The following is a 17,449-nucleotide window of genomic DNA, read 5'->3' as shown; positions in this document are numbered from 1 at the left end:
TTTAGCAGAGAGGATGAATAGAACTCTTGTTGAGAGGGTTACATGCATGCTTTCAGATGCTAAGCTATCAGATTCCTTTTGGGCAGAAGCACTTAATATTTTTGCCTATATTATCAATTTATCTCCTACTGTTGCTTTGAATGGTGATGTCCCTGATAGAGTTTGGTCTGGTAAGAATGTTTCTTATGAAAATCAAGTTAATATTGAAGATGGTGATCATGCTCAGAATGATCATTATGTCGTTGATGCTCTAGTGCAAGACGTTGTGGCTCTTCAGCAACCAATTATTATTGATGATTTAGAGAGTTCTCTCAGAAGATCTACTAGAGAGAAAATACATTCATCTCGTTATTCTCCCAATGAGTATGTACTATTGATTGGCGGGGGAGAACCCGAGAGTCTTGATGAGGCCATGGAAAGTGAAGAAAAAAAAAGGTGGTTTGATGCTATGGAGGATGAAATAAAGTCTCTTCATGATAATTATACATTTGATTTGGTTATATTACCTAAAGATCGAAAAGCTTTGAAAACAGGTGGATTTTTAGGGTGAAACATAAAGATGGTAACTCAGTTCCATGGTACAAGGCTAGATTAGTTGTGAAAGATTTTAACCAGAAAAAGGAAATTGATTTTGATGAGATATTCTCTCCAGTTGTGAAGATGCCATCCATTCGTGTGGTTCTAGGCTTGGCTGCAAGTCTTGATTTAGAGGTTGAACAAATGGATGTTAAAACTGCTTTTCTCCATGGTGGCTTAGATGAAGAAATTTATATAGAGCAGCCTGAAGGCTTTGAAGTCAAGGAAAAAGAGAATTATGTTTACAAATTCAAGAAGATCTTGTATGGTTTAAAACAAGCTCCCAGACAATGGTATAGGAAGTTTGGTTCTTTATGAGTCAGCAGGGCTTTAAGAAGACATCTTCAGACCATTTTGTTTTTGTGCAAAAATTCTCTGATAATGACTTTATTATCATTTTGATTTATGTTGATGACATGCTTGTTGTTGATCATAATGCTTGCATGATTAAATAGTTGAAGCAAGAGTTGAATAAGTCTTTTGTTATGAAAAATTTAGGACCACCAAGGCAAATTCTTCGCACGCAGATTGTCTGTGATAGAGATGCCAAGAAGTTGTGGTTGTCACAAGAGAAGTATATTCAGAAAGTACTTCGTAGATTCAACATGGACAAAGTTAAAGTTGTCAATACACCTTTATTTATGCACTTCAAATTGAGTACTAAACATTGTCCTTTCAGTGATGGTGAGAAGGAAGATATGAAGAAAGTTCCTTATGCTTCAGTTGTTGGTAGTTTGATGTATGCAATGGTGTGTACAAGACCAGATATTGCTCATGTTGTTGGTATTGTTAGTCGTTTCTTTTTAATCCGGAAATAGAGCATTGGAATGCTGTAAAGTGGATTATGAGATATCTTTGTGGCACTTTTAGTTTAAGTTTGTGTTTTGGTACAGGGAAGCCTATTCTTTGTGGTTACACTAATTTAGACATGGCTGGTGATGCTGATACTCATAAGTCTACTTCAGGCTACTTGATTACCTTTGCAGGGGAGCTGTGTCTTGGCAATCTAGGTTGCAAAAATATGTAGATTTATCTACTATAGAGGCTGAACTTATTGTTGATGTTGAAGCTGCAAAGAGTTGATCTAGATGAAGAGATTTTTGGGGGAATTTGGTTGTGCTCAAGAGAGGTATATGCTTTATTGTGACAGTCAAAGTGCTATTCATCTAGGAAAGAATTCTACATTTCATGATTTGTCTAAACACATTGATGTGAGGCATCATTGGATTCGAGATGTGTTGAATTTTTAGTTGCTTGAACTTGAAAAGATTCATATCAATGATAATGGTTCCGACATGATGACTAAAGCTTTGCCAAGAGGGAAGTTTGAGGATTGTTGCATGATCGCCGGGATGACGATCTCCTCTACATAGTTGTGAGGTGGATAATTTTTGGGTTTAGGATCTTTTTTCCCCTTCCTATTTGAATAAATAAAAGTCTTATTTGGACCGTCCACTTTAGCCCATAAGCCCAATATTATGTGGCATATATAAGACTTATTTAGGTCTTATTTTCAGAAAAACAGGAGAAAAAAATCAAGAGAGAGTCATTTTAGTGATTGAGAGAAAGAGAGAAAGATCTTGTTTTTGCTTCAGGAAATTTTTGGCCCAGGCAGTTTGCTTCAAAGAGAGTTTTCCGCTTCGTTAACCGAACCGTGCTCAAATTTGAATCGGGAGTTCTCAGCATCGGGGTCTTGCAATTCAACGGTGGAGATCGGATTTGGATGTTTGTAGCGTCATTTGTTGGGGTGTGAACAGTAGCTCGGTTTTGGGTGAATTATCTCCTTTAATTCTCTAGTTTTGGTGCAATCTTGTTTTGTTGTTGATCGTTGTTTGGCACTTGTTTTGTGGCCAATTTTGGAGAGCAATTTTGTAATTCTTGGTGTTTATAGTGGAGCTTTTGGTCCTGCGGTTTTTTACCCTTCACATCGAAGGGTTTTCCAGGTAAATCTCTTTGTCTTGGTGATTGGTTTATTCTTGTCTTATTGTTTTAGTTTGGTTGATATAGTTGTTGTCCATTCTTCGTATTGCTTGATTTAGTTTGTCTTCTCTTGGTTCAAATTGAAAGAGAAAGTTTAGACTTGGGTATTATTTTATTGTTGTCGTGTCAGACATTCTTGTTAATGTCTTGTCTTTCCCAATAAAAAGGAGCCAGAATCACCTCTTTTTCGATCATGTTCATTTGATACATTTTCTACACACATAAAATTCATAATAACCTCAAAACACTCAAAATAATAGTCTAACAAAATAATTATGCATAGAATAATAAAGCAATAAGTTATTATTTGCCAATAACGTAATATAAATATAAACCTTTAGCCGAATATCACTCCACGATTTGACATTTGTAGTCAGAGATGATCCCAAAAAGGAAGAGAGATCGAAGAGTCAAGAATTGATTACATATGTGAAATGAAAGAGAAAAGTTGTTAATGAGATAGAGAATGAATATGTACCTTTAAGCCTTGGAAGGAATTTAATTAGCTGTAGAAAATAGTGAGGATTAACATAATTTAAATAGCTATTAGAAATTAAATACAATCATTAATGTTGCAATTATTAAAATAATTAAACTTTTCTAATTAGTGCTAATTTGTAGACAAGATTAGGAAAACGTCCTATTGCTAATTTAATTTTAAATATATTGTCAAATTAAACTACCATTTATTTTGTAATAAAAGTAAATTAACGTTACTGTCATTTGTATGGAGTTAATTAATCAAATTTTAATTCCAATAACATTTAACAATAATTTAATTGGAGAAATTACATGTTATAATTATAATAAATGCACCACTATGTTCTTAGCCGTTACATAATTTATTTTGATAGTAAAGGTAACTGTAAAAAATGCTTATAATAAGGAAAGAGAGTAACTGTTTAAAAAGTTTTTTTAACAAAAAATAAAAGAAAGAATTCAAAATTCTAAGAAAATAGATATAAATAGTAATAGAGGCCAATGAAGCATGCCATATCAACGTATTGTTTTCCAGCTTTATATATATATATATATATATATATATATATATATTAATTGATTTGTTCGTATTTCTATGAGTTAAAAATTAGATTAAAATTCAGATTTATCCAATTAAAATATAAGTAATCTAACTCACTAAAATATAAATTAAATAAACTGATTTTATAAATATAAACTGAAACTATCATCTCTAATCACATGACAATGACGTCAATGCTTTCCTTCATACGGATAGAGAAAATAATTAAAAATATAAATGGCAGAAAATGAGGTGCATTAGCCCAATTGACAAAATTTAAGCCATTTTAGTAACACCGGTAAGATTTGCAACCCATTTTAAGAAAATAGATTTCTTATAATTTATTTAGGGAAATTTTAACCTTTTGCCAATTAATATTTCAAATTTAATGATTTGTTCATTAAAAAGTTCATGGAAAAGGGTCAAAATTACCTTTCAACTATTTAAAATAGATCAAATATATTTTTCAACTATTTCTTGGCTCAAAACTGTCCCTTCGGTCTTTCTATTGGATCCCTTTTACCCTTCCTTTTAACAGAATAAGACGACATCCAATGTGTAAACTATAAGGCCACATAGACGTCCACCTAAGCACACCCATCCCATCCATTATAATATCCAATCTTTTCTAATAACCCTATTTTCATCCTTACTACATTTCTTAAAATAGAGACTAAAATAAATAACAGTGTTAGAATCTCTAATATCTAACATTATTGCTTAAGTTTTCTATTTTTTGACTGAGTTATTCTTAACCCATGAGCAAGAGGATTAGCATAAAGACTGTGAAATCTAAAACTCCTGAGAATCATATATTGTCACACAATGTCACACCCTTTTTTCTGCTCGGAAAGGATTTTTTTTGATGATATTGAAAATAAATTATTTTATTTTTTCAGAGTCGCAACATGAAATTGAGTTTTAGGGTGTGTTTGGTATGAAGAAAAATGTTGTCCATGGAAAATGTTTTCTTGGAAAACAAGTTGATTCTAACTTATTTTCTCATATTTAGTTGGTGAGTAGAAAATTATTTTCAGGAAAATATTTTTCAATGTTTAGTTGGTAAATGAAAAATATTTTTCAGAAAATATTTTTTATTTTTGGCTTGTGACTAAAAATACTTTTTAGGAAAATAATTTCTGATCCAAAAATCAACCCCGATAATTGATATAGGACCCGACAACCAAACTAGGATAGACCCCGATGACTGTTCCAAAATTCGACCCAGACCTGGATGGGGGGAGGGTGGCGACTAGGGGTAGGGTGGCAGCTGGGGGTGGCATAAAAAATATATGTTTTCTTAAATCTGAAATATTTTTTAAAAACAATTTTTTCTTTTAAAAAAATTGACAGGGTTGCCTGGGTGGGGTTGGTGCGCGGGGGCGGGTAGCGTAAAAAATGAAATCATTTTATATTTGAAATATTACCCAAAAACAATTTTTTCTTAAAACTCTTTTTGATGGAAATGGCTTGGGGGAGGGGGTGGCGTTAAAATGATTTTTTTTAAAAATTTGAACCATTTTTCAAAAATATTTTTAAAAAAAACAAAAATAATTGACGGGGATGGCTTGGATGGGGGGTGTGGGGAGTGGGTAGGGATAGGGGTGCGGGTGGCGTAAATATATATATTTTTTAAACTTGAAATATTTTCCAAAAATAATTTTTGACGGTGGTGGTGGAGGAGGGGGGGGGGGGGTTTGGTTGCAGAGATAAAAATATATTTGAAATTTTAAAAATAAGTAAATTAAATTTTTTATTTTTAATGGGGATGGTCGGGAACGGGGTATGGATAGGGTAAGAAAAAAAAATTAAAAGCTGAAATAGAGTTTTTGAAAAATGTTTTTCCTCCGTACCAAACACATCTTTAGTGTTCCAACTGATCCGATAGTAAGATGGAAAGGCTAATTTTGAGGAAAAAAAAAAAAAAGTCAAAAGGGTATATTTCATCTATTTTGGATAGTTGAAGGATAATTTTTGCTTTTTGTTTTCCAGTGAAAAGCTTAAAGCAATATACCACAATTTGGATTTTGGAAAGGGAATAAGTGCTTCTTGCTGGGGCCTGGGGCATGTGTTTCATGCTGTTTATGCTTATTCTATTTCAATGGAAAGACTGTTTATGTGGATCCTATCATCTTATTCTTGTTTTTAACTTATATAAGTTTGGTCCCTGAGCAAGGCAATCAGCGAATTAGGGTTTCTGTACACACAACATTCGATAACTATGTCTGTTGGAAGTGAAGGGGACAAAACACTGGAGGCAATCTGTTATAGGCGCGGCTCACTTCAGTTACTTGATCAAGTATTCTACTATACTCTCTTTTTATTCCTTAATCAAACTCTAATGATTGTAACTTGGCGATTCCTAGGGTTGTTGTTTTCATCTTTTTGCCACTGTCTACTTAACATTTAACTATTTTCTTTAACAGAGAAAACTTCCCTTAGAGACTCTTTATTTGGATATCCACGATACAAACGATGCCTGGTAATTTTTTCACTTGTTATCTTTAATTTGTTTTCCAAACTTCTTGTATTGCATACCTTATTTCACTATTTTTTTTTTATCTATCTCAAAAGTTGTTGCTCCCGAATATTCTAAATGATTTATTTTTTTACAATATAACAAATAATAAAGTGGAATGGTAGTAGATGATTCATGTAACAGTTCTCAAGTTTGTTTGGAATTGAGTCCTTGTTGATTCATGAAACATTAATGTTGTTGCTCTTGCTAGTGCATATGTTTTCCCGGATAAATGATCTTGTATGTGGATTTGCCAACTGTTGTGATGATGCCTAACAAGGTTCTTGAATATTGAGTGACCTGCTTTTTCACTTGCCTTCTTCATACATGCTAGGGATGCAATCAAGGAAATGGTTGTCCGTGGGGCACCAGCAATTGCTATAGCTGCTGCACTGTCTTTGGCAGTAGAAATTTCAAACCTAGCTTCCTTTGATGGGACTTCTCATGATGCATCAGTTTTCCTAAGTAAAAAATTGGATTTTCTTGTTTCAAGGTAATATTTAACTAGGACTGCAAAAATATTTCTCTGCTTATGTCTCATAATTGTGGAATTCTATGCTGTTACAACTTCTTTGAAGGATCTGATGATATTTTATTTTTTTCATCTAGTCGTCCAACAGCTGTTAATCTTTCAGATGCTGCAGTAAAGCTTAAAGAAGTTATAAGCAAGGCTGCTGCCACAGCCAAAGAAGCCAATTCAGTGTTTCAGGTAGTAACATTGTCTTGCTTTGACAAACACTCAGCTCTCCTGCCTGAATATTAACAATTTCATCAGTAATGTAAGTCTAGACTGGAAGAGGGGCACAACTTAATTGGGGATAGTTTCACCATAGGAATTTAGTAACTTGCTTTATCCTTTTTGTCTGTTGCTTGACACTTCTAACTCTCATCTGTTCAATCAGGCTTACATTGAAGTTGCTGAAGTTATGCTGGAGGATGATGTTACTTCCAATAAGGCAATTGGTTCATATGGAGCTAGTTTTATTAAGAATTACCTGACAGACTCTAAGAATATAACAATTTTGACCCATTGCAACACTGGAAGGTACACCCCAGTTCTAGTTTTCTATTTTATTTGCATGGTTGATTGGTTCTTATCCTACTTGGCTTAGCATGGTCTTCTTCCATATCCTATTTTCCTCCCGGAAATTGCAAAATATAATTCTGTGACAGGATTAACGAAAGCAATTGTGATAAGGATTAGATATCCAGATGGAGTTATTCTTATTTAACTTGCGTTTCTCAACAGTCTTGCCACAGCTGGATATGGAACTGCTCTTGGTGTTATCCGGGCACTTTATGCTGACGGAGCTTTAGAAAGGGCATACTGCACAGAAACACGTCCATTCAATCAGGTAGTGCATGGGATATAATTTATTCTAATTTTAATAACCCTGGTAGAGTCAACCAGTAAATATTATAGCAATTAACCTATTGATGATTATATTCTCCCTGTTAGGCTGCAGAAAATAGAGATTTTGCATTTTTTCTCACTGTTGCAGAGTAATGCTAATTTATAGCCACCAACATACCCAGTATAATCACACAAATTGGATCTGGGGAGGGTATAGTGTACACAAATGTTACCCCAACCTAGAGAGTGTTTCCGATAAACCCTCGGCTTAAAATAAAGTATTTCCAAGCAAAATGATAGCAGTAACAATAACTAAATAATGTGAAATGGGGGCAACACACAACATTTAGCAGAAAGAACAGTAATGCCAACAAAAAAATGTGATTGTTGTAGCACTAAAAGCATAGGTGATAATTGAAATCAATCACCAATCCTATCCCGCAGGAAAGCGAGAGAATGCTCAACTACCAACTAATCTTATATGCTAATCTGCAACCTCCAAACCCTCCTATTTAAGATCATATTCTCGGTAAGCTCAAGATGGGTCATGTCTTGTGATCACCTACCCAATACTTCTTCGGCCTGCATTTACCTCTCTCGATGCTCGCCATTGCCAACCTCTCACGCCTCCTCACTAGGGCATGTGCACTTCTCTTCACATGCTCAAACCATCTCAATCTAGCTTCTCTCATTGTATCCACCACGGAGGGCATTCCTTCCCTGTCACGGATATCTTCATTCCTACTATTATCTCTTAGTATGCCCACACATTAACCTCAACATTCTCGTCTTTTAACTTTCATCTTGTGAGCATGTGAGTTCTTGACCGACCAAAACACTATCTTATACAACATAGTTGGTCTAACCACCACTCTGTAGAACTTACCCTTAAGTTTTGGTAGTACCTTCTTATCACACAAGATTCTGGAGGCAAACCTTCATTTCGCCTATCCTACACCAATATGATATGTGATGTCGTCGTTGATCTCCTTATTACCTTGAATTAAAGACCCTAGATACTTGAAACATCCTCTCTCGGGGATGACCTGAGCATCAAGTCTCACTTCCACGCGGACCTAATGCGTAGCATCACTGATCTTACATTCTAAGTATTCAGTCTTGGTCCTACTCAACCTTAACTCTTTAGACTCTAGAGTGTCTCCAAATCTCCAACCTATTGTTAACTCTGTTGCGAGTTTCATGAATCAGTACTATATCTCTACAAATAACATACACCATGGAGCCTCACCTTAGATATGTTGCGTCAATCCATCCATAACCAATGTGAAAAGAAACGGGCTAAGAGATTAACTCTGGTGCAACCTATCATGATTGAGAAGTACTTCGAGTTTTCTTCCACTGTCCTCACTCTGATCTTGGCTTCATCGTACATGTCTAGTGTAAACCACAGGTACACCTTTAGCCTCCAAGCATCTCCAAAGAACCTTCCTTGGGACTTTGTCATAAGCATTCTCTAGGTCGATGAACACCATATGTAAATCCCTCTTTTGCTCCCTATACTGCTCCACCATATGTAAATCCCTCTTTCTCTCCCTATATTGTCAATTTTTTAGCCGTGTCATAATAAATGTTTATGGTAATTAAGAGTGAAGTGTGTTTCTAGGTATCATAAGTGAACTCATCCCCTTGGCAGTTATAACAGTCTTATATTGATGGTAACTATTGAGTGGTTAGTGTTAAATTGTCATGACCCAAAATTCAAGGTCATGATGGCAAATACCCCGAATCCTTGGTAGGTAAACCAACCATTAGCAAACACAGAAACATTATAAGTAAATGTGGAAGAAATAACTAATAAGTAATTAGTATTAAAACTCAAAATCTTAAGGATAATACAAAATGATGAAATGAAGCCATCCCAAGACTCAGTTTCACCGGTACAAGAGCTCACTAATAACAAATACACCGCTAAAATAGTAAACTGTCTAGAAAGTAGAAAAGACAGAAAATAAAACATAGTTGAAGTTGGGTCAAGATTTTGGATGCAAGGAGCTTACCACAACTTCGAATCAAAAATAGCCTCGGATGATTAGATCAATAAGGGCCACTAGTACCAGGATTTGCATTAGTAAAGATGTTGTAAAAGTAGTATGAGTACAAAAACATGGTATTCAATAGGCATTATAAGGTTGATTGAGCAAGGGCAATAACTATATCATAAAGAATGTTAAGAACCCTGCACTTAGAAGAACCCAACAATTAAGTCAAAGCATGTCTCCCTAGGTATGGAGTCGCCTTTGTCAGGGAGTGCGTTACCCCCTAATGTGGGACTTCCCGACGCGAATGCGGATTTAGTTAGGCTCTAATGTGGGTACCGGACACCGGGTGAGAAACCCCCAAAAAAATGAAAAAAATAAATAAGGACCAATGCAATGACCAATGTCCCTACCGTGTACATCCCCCCTTCCACAGGATCCACAGAATACACTGTGAGGGGGGACCCTTGGAGGACTCGCGAGATCTACATAGCCCGCTCAAAATATTTTCCTGTCGGACGATAATCAACATTTTCCTAAATACCATTCATAGTAGAACCATCCGAAATCATTTTCCATAGGCTATAAGTATTCTCTTTCAAACGTTGTTTCCATAGTACCAATCTTGTGATCCGTGAGAATGAATGTATATGCATTATCACAATATTAAAGTAAGTTTCAAATGCAATATATATGCATTATCACAATAATAAAGTAAATTTCAAATGCAATAGGTATATAAGAATGTCTTTCTCACCACTAATACAATAGGCTACAAACCTTCTCAACAGTAGATTTACTTTCAAACGGTGTCCTTAGGCCACATTTAATAAATTTAAGCAGATTGCTTTCTTCGAAATGAGTTTACCCATAGGGAACTCAAATCTGAAATTTCGTCGAAAATGGGGTTCAAATCGACCCTCAAATCATCAAATTGAATTCACTTAACTTTAGGAGAAAAATCCCCGAATTCCATTACCTATACGTGGTAAATCAACTAAATAAATGACATATTAGGAAAATACCAAAAGGGAAGTAGTGTCTTACCCCCGTGATGAAATCTTGAAATAACTTCAAGAATCTGCCCAATTCAAGCTCAAAATCTCCCAAAAATGAATCAAGAATTCTAGGTTAAAAATTAGAATTTAATGTGCCTAGGTGTCATGTGTTCTTCACAAATGCGAATGAATTGAGTCTCGACCCAGACCCTTGCAAACTGCCCCATCCCCGCGTCCGCAAAGAACAAACGTGACCTGACCCAACCCCTTACCTCTTCGCGAACGTTAATGTCCAATCACAAATGCGAGGACCCACAAACATCCTTCTTTGCAAATGTGGTGGTCCTCTCACAAACACGAAGAAGGACCACTGCACTAGATGACAACAATGCCAAAACCAGCCCAAGTCTCGGAATGGGCCCTTTGAATTTGTCGAAACCTCCCAAACACAAACCAGTAGTGCAAATCGATCATAAAACACATTCCTGACATTGTTGAAATTATCAAATCACCATTTCGAGGTCATCTTGACCATATATTGGTAGTGGTCAATTTTAAGCTTAAGAGATGTTAGAATTCCATCCAAGGGTCTAAAAAGCCCCCAATTGCCTCGAGAACCATGTCAAACCTCCAACTAGGTCATAAATTACCCTCTGAATCTAGTGGAATCATCAGAACTTGAATTAGACCTCGCCAACCCCAAATAGGGACTTTGGTCAAACTTCAAAACTCAAACTCTCCCGAAACCTATCTGATCACCTTGGGAATCTTGTCACCAATCGCTGCAAGTCATAAACAGCTAACCAACGCTATGAGGAGGGTCAAACAATGGAAAAAAAGTGAAAAACACAAAACGGCCTTGAGGGTCGTTACGTAAATATTGGTCTAGTAGAATATTTGATGCATCGATTTTTGCCTTTTTTTGGCATACTCAGATCAAACGAAAATAGGTTAACGCATACTACCTTGGACAGAGATATCAGATATATATGGAACACAAAATCAAGAAGAATTAAGCAAGGGACATGAAAAGAAGAAGTTTCTTTTCTATTTTTGGTGAAAACTTGCTATCCACCTTCTCCAATCAGTTGTTATACTGCTACCCCTACTCCTGTATTCATTAGCATTTTATTATAGGAAATGCTAAACAACTGCTATTTAACTCTTGAGTTCATTAGCATCATATTTAAGGAACACCAGTAGTTTTGAGAGTTATAACTCAATACTACCACCACTCTTCTCTCCTTCTCCATCCCCGAAAATAAATACATATTGTGCTTCTCTTCTATTGGAACCACTTATGTGCATTTTGGTTTATAAGTGCGAGAGAAAGATTGGACTTTCGTAGATTAACCCGTGAAAATGCATGTTTTCTACTTGATCAATATATACATATTCTCATTGACTACAGCTTCAGTAATCATGTACTGAAGAATCAAATACCTAATAGTATATGTTCAACTGAAATTTGATGGTGGACAATACTTCTGATTTGCCTTGTTGAAAGGCTTCTTTGCTTGTTTGATTTTGTCGGACTACCATTTGAGCCATTCTGCATCTGGCCTCCAACTGGAGACAGTCAGAGAAAGATACTGTTAGAATAATAATAGGTATATACAATCCTACTTAGAATAGAAATATGAATAGTAATAGTAATAGGATAGTATATAGTGTCCTACTTAGAAAAGGATTATATTGTAGTGTCCTAGTTGGAAAAGGTGTCTATTGTAGTGTCTATAAATAAGGTCTCTTTGTAATAATGTAGAGACAACAATTCAATAATATTCTTTTCCTATATTTCTCACATGGTACAGAGCTTCTACAATCTTGGCAGAGAATCAAAGATCTTCCGCTGCCGGCGGGTGGCTATTACCCATATATGCTGCCCGTCTGGCCAAATGATTATGTTAGCAAAAGTTGGGTCACCGTGTATCGTTCATGTGACTATTTTCTCATATCTAATTTGTGTAGCCACCGTGTCATCATTCCAGTGACTACTTTCGTATATCTAATTTGTGTAGCACAGTGCCATCTTTTTGGTGACTACTTTTTCATGTTTAATTGTGTAGCACCGTGTCATCTTTCTGGTGACTACATTTTTTTTGTATATCTTATTTGTTTAGCACCGTGCATCTCTCCGGACTACTTTCCATATTTAACTTGCATAGTACCGTGGATTTTTTGAACTATTTTCTCATATCTGAGTTGCATAGCACCGTGTGTCTTTTCGGTGAATCCTCAGATTTGATTTGCGTAGTTCCATTTGTCTTAACGGTGACTCCTCAAATCTGATTTGCATAGGTTTGTGCTATCATTCCGATCCTACCTATATAATTTCTCTTTTTCAGTAAGGTTGTGCCATCATTCCGACCCTATCCATATTATTTCCCTTTTTCAATAGGATCGTGCAGTCAATCCGACCTTCCCTATATAATTTCTATTTTTCAGTTGGGTCGTGCCATCAATCCGACCCTACCCATATAATATTATTTGTTAAATTGTGACCACTTTTAGCCATCAAATCTAATATTTTGGCATATGAGCTTTTTCGGCCAGATTTTTAGCGACTTGTTTAATATCGACTCATCTATTGATTCCAACATGATCCATATACTTATACTAGATTTTGAGCACTTTTCGACGACCTCTGCATTGTGATGAAGTCTATATGGAGCAACCACCTACTTTTGTTGCTCAGTGGGAGTTTAGTAATCTAGTATGTCGATTACGTAAGTCAATCTATGGTCTGAAACAACCTTTGCAAGCTTGGTTTGGGAAGTTCAACACTGTAATTTATCACTCTGTGTTTTATCGGCATTATGCATCAAATCAAATATTTCATGGGAAGACTAAGCACGTTGAGATTGACATCAAATCCAATATTTTATGAGAAGACTAAGTACGTTGAGATTGACTGCCAATTTTGTGAAGTCGAGTGATCAACTTGAAGATATCTCATCAAGCTCTGATGAGCTCCTCATCGGTCCTCATATTAATTACATTTGTAACAAGTTAGATACATATGATTTGTATGCACTAGCTTAAGGGAGAGTGGTAGAATAGTTATAGGTATATGCAATCCTACTTAGAATAGGAATATGAATAGTAATAGTAATAGGATAGTATATAGTGTCCTACTTAGAAAAGGATTGTATTGTAGTTTCCTAGTTGGAAAAAGGTGTCTATTGTAGTGTCTATAAACAAGGTCTCTCTGTAATAATGTAGAGAGAACAATTCAATAATATTCTTTTCCTATATTTCTCACGGATACTTAATCATATCTTCTCAATGTAATATCAGGGATCCAGATTGACTGCATTTGAATTGGTTCATGAAAACATCCCAGCCACCCTTATAGCTGATTCAGCTGCAGCTGCATTAATGAATGCTGGTCGTGTGAAAGCTGTCATTGTTGGAGCTGATCGTGTAGCTGCAAATGGTACTTCTGACTTATGAGTTACTTTCGCATGTGCCTTTTGGTTTTGAACTAGAGTGTTTTACGGAGAGCTATACATGTTATTGCAGGTGATACTGCCAATAAGATCGGAACTTACAACCTTGCTGTTTCTGCCATGTATCATGGTATACCATTTTACGTTGCAGCTCCTTTGACTTCTGTTGATCTATCCCTTTCTTCTGGACAAGAAATTGTGATAGAAGAAAGATCTCCAAAGGAACTGTTACATACACGAGGAGGACTAGGTGAACAAGTTGCTGCCTCTGGTATTTCGGTTTGGAACCCTGCATTTGATGTCACCCCAGCTAAGTTGATTAGTGGAATCATCACTGAAAAGGTCAGTCTATTGATATATTTGCCTCTCATTCCCATTGTTCTGTTCATCCCACAGTTGCACTGTGTATAATGGTGCACTTGGAAAACTACACTAAATATGTTCTGGCAATGTCAAATAAGTCGAATGATAAACCTGACAAGTGACTACTATTTGAATAGGGTGTCATCACGAAGAATGGGACAGACACCTTTGATATTGCTGGGTTTGTGCGGAAGACATCAGGAAATTTGTGATGCTGGTTTTGTTAAATGTTTGTTTAGTTGATATTTCTTGAACTTTGCTAAAACCCTCCATCTTACAGTGAGTAATAAGTGCTCACAAGGCAACATCTATTTCACTCCAATAATGTTAATCTATTGTGGTCCTATATGAACATGGAAAAATTGTTTTGCTACGGGTGAGTAACAGTAATTTGTACACTAATGGAGCCTTTTAAATGAGATAAATCCCATCTCCCCACTGGCATCCGTATTTTATCAATAAAAACGTTTGGCAATTTCAATATTAGTAGGTATTTCATCTTCTTTTTTCCCCCCTTTGTTTTCTTGTTTGGGTAATTTGAATTTGACAAAATTACCCTCAAGATGGGGCATGTAAGCCAAATGCTATGTAAGTAGTGTAAGAGAAGGCAAATTAGATTGTGTGTATAATGAAATAACAATGTAGGACAATCTGTAACAAGTGCAAGAAGTATAATAAAGCAAGTAGAATGTGTAGCCTTGATGATAATTGCCAAAGAGGTAAGAGCCTTTGTTGTAAAGCTTATGACATGGTAAAAATTGAATGTTAATCAGAAATTGCGGAGCCCTTATTACAAATGTGAAATGACTAAGCGACTGTTTATAGGGAGCAACCTTTGTGAAACTTGCTCTCTCATTGCAGATGGATCCATGAAAATCTTTCATGATAAGTGGACCTGCAAGCCCATATCATGCTTATCTTGTTTGGCTATCATCCAAGATCGTGTCTTTGGAGTAATCCGACTCAATTAGTCTTGGGGATTTCAATCATATGTTTTGAGAACCTCACTACCAAAGTCATGTCTCTATGCCTTAACTGCCATGTAGAGCACACATTTAAGATTTTCTTTTGAAAGTAATCACAAATGCAATAGAATGTGTTTAGGATAAATTTCTCAAACGCTCCCTTAATTAATTGAAAATACTTGGTAAACTCACTTTCTTAACTATTTTTGTACCATAAATTCATTTGATTTATACCATGTTTTCTATAGAACTCTGGCCTCAAAACTTATTTGTTCACTGGAAATGACTTTTGACCCCTTATATACCAAGACCTATCCGTGTGACCAAAATATCACAGTATAAGAAAATGAAGATATTTTCTGCTTACTTACCATATATATAAAAATAAATAATAAATAAGAAATCTACTTAGTTTTTTTTTTTTTTTAAAAAATTCTTCCAAATATCAAATATGCAATATAACAAGATGGTTCACTATATAAACACATTTTTAAGTCACATTATTCATCAGAATAAGAAAGACTAGGTTAAATTTGATGTTTCAAGAGGAAAAAGAAAATAAAAAAATAACAAGGGTTCGTTTTTTAATATTCACATAAAATATACTATACAATAATAAATATACATTTCTGTTATTTCTACTTACATTGAACATTATGTCTTCTACATCTTCTATAAAAAAACTCTTGAACGGGATTTTGCCGTAACTGGTAAAGTTGGTTCAAGTCATGGAAGCAACTTCTTGGGATAAAGTTATGTACACTAAAAGCCTTATGGTTCAGTTCTTCGCTCTGGACCCCGCACACAACAAGAGCTTTAGTACGCTGGGCTGTCCTTCCATAAAAAACTCTTAATCTCTGAGATGGATGCACCATATATTTCATGAATTCAATTGAACTTATCATTTTTGACTTGAAGTATGGGGATGTACATGCATGACAAATGGACCATATGTTTTAATTTGATAATTTCAATAACACAATATTTTCCAGATGAAGCATATATAGCAATAAATATCAATACTAAAAATGTCAACAACCGTTGATCAATTATAAGAAGCTTAAAACATGAATCCATCAAGCTTTAATTCTCGATCCACTTCAATGTTATCCCTTTCAAGACTCAATTCATGCATTTTCTCCATCTTTGTGGCTATGTCCACTTTCGTCCACTTCCACAACACAATCAAATTTGACATGTTTTTCATCATAATTATTGTTATGATGACAACAACATGTGGAATTTCTGGTAGAAACATTCCTAGGGATTCCAAGATTTGACATTGTGGATGGTCTAGAGGTGTCCCGTGAAATTTGTGGATTGTGAATATTGCAATAACAACGTTTAATGCAAGTGTACATGTATGTGAGGAGCCAAAAGAGCCATGGAGAGCCAACCAATATCAATGCTAATAAAAGAAACCATGACTGAGAAAATTTAGGCACGGTAAGATAGATGACAAGGAATACACCACCGATAACAACACAAATACAAAAAATGGAAGATATAAGGGAAACTCTAAAATCCCCATCCCTATCTTCCATTAATGTTCTATAACATCAATCAATTATACAACTTCAATCTACATAATAATCAATCACAATGGGTAATTCACAACCAAAATATTTTTTGATTCTTCTTAATTTGTTATGAGAGTTAATCAAATTGGATGCCTAACCTAACACACGTTATGCTATTTTGTTCTAATGGAGAAAAGAATGGCTACTCATCCAATAGAATCCCCTGATTATGTGAATACTTTTTGGCCTCTCATAAAAATGGATGTGTGTATGTAACGACTCGGAAAATGATAGGTTAAGCAAGAGCCTATGACTTTGTGTTGACTTTATAATGAGGTTCTATGAGGGGTTTTTATGTAATTTCGTTTTAATTGTGTTACATCCGACAATTTAAAATGAATATGAAGTAGCTTGAAATTGGAAGTAGTCACTTTTGGAAAAAGTTCAGTAACCTGGAAATTTGGTTAAGTGTGGGAAATCAGTGAGTTTTTGGCCAACTTTGAACAGTCATAACTCCTAGCTCAGAATGATCTAGGAGTAGTTCCAGTTATGTTTGGAAATCCCTTGGAACGATCTTTCCAACTCCACCGAGTTTGCTCGATTCCGAGTTCGTATGAGCGAGTTATGCCCTTTGAAAGTTGGGCAGTTAGCAGGAGTCCGTCCGGAAATTTAAGGGCATTTTGGTCTTTTCACAAATCTTTTCTT

At 35.4% G+C, this 17,449-nt stretch overlaps 1 protein-coding gene across 1 annotated transcript; it reads left to right on the top strand.

The window, feature by feature from the left end:
* The first annotated feature begins 5,606 nt into the window (after positions 1-5,606).
* On the top strand, positions 5,607-14,620 carry LOC125809874 (methylthioribose-1-phosphate isomerase). The gene is made up of 9 exons (XM_049489431.1): positions 5,607-5,876; positions 6,004-6,059; positions 6,430-6,588; positions 6,705-6,804; positions 6,998-7,140; positions 7,345-7,450; positions 13,745-13,883; positions 13,970-14,238; positions 14,397-14,620. Exons 1-9 carry the CDS (start codon positions 5,799-5,801, stop codon positions 14,469-14,471), a joined length of 1,125 nt encoding a protein of 374 aa, XP_049345388.1. The 5' UTR covers positions 5,607-5,798; the 3' UTR covers positions 14,472-14,620.
* Positions 14,621-17,449: the final 2,829 nt, after the last annotated feature.

The sequence above is a fragment of the Solanum verrucosum genome, unplaced genomic scaffold (assembly GCF_900185275.1).
Source record: "Solanum verrucosum unplaced genomic scaffold, falcon-dt-bn FXZP01000662.1, whole genome shotgun sequence".
Lineage (NCBI taxonomy): Eukaryota > Viridiplantae > Streptophyta > Magnoliopsida > Solanales > Solanaceae > Solanum > Solanum verrucosum.
Note: the sequence above shows the minus strand (reverse complement) of the source record. Positions and strands in the feature narration are given on the sequence as shown.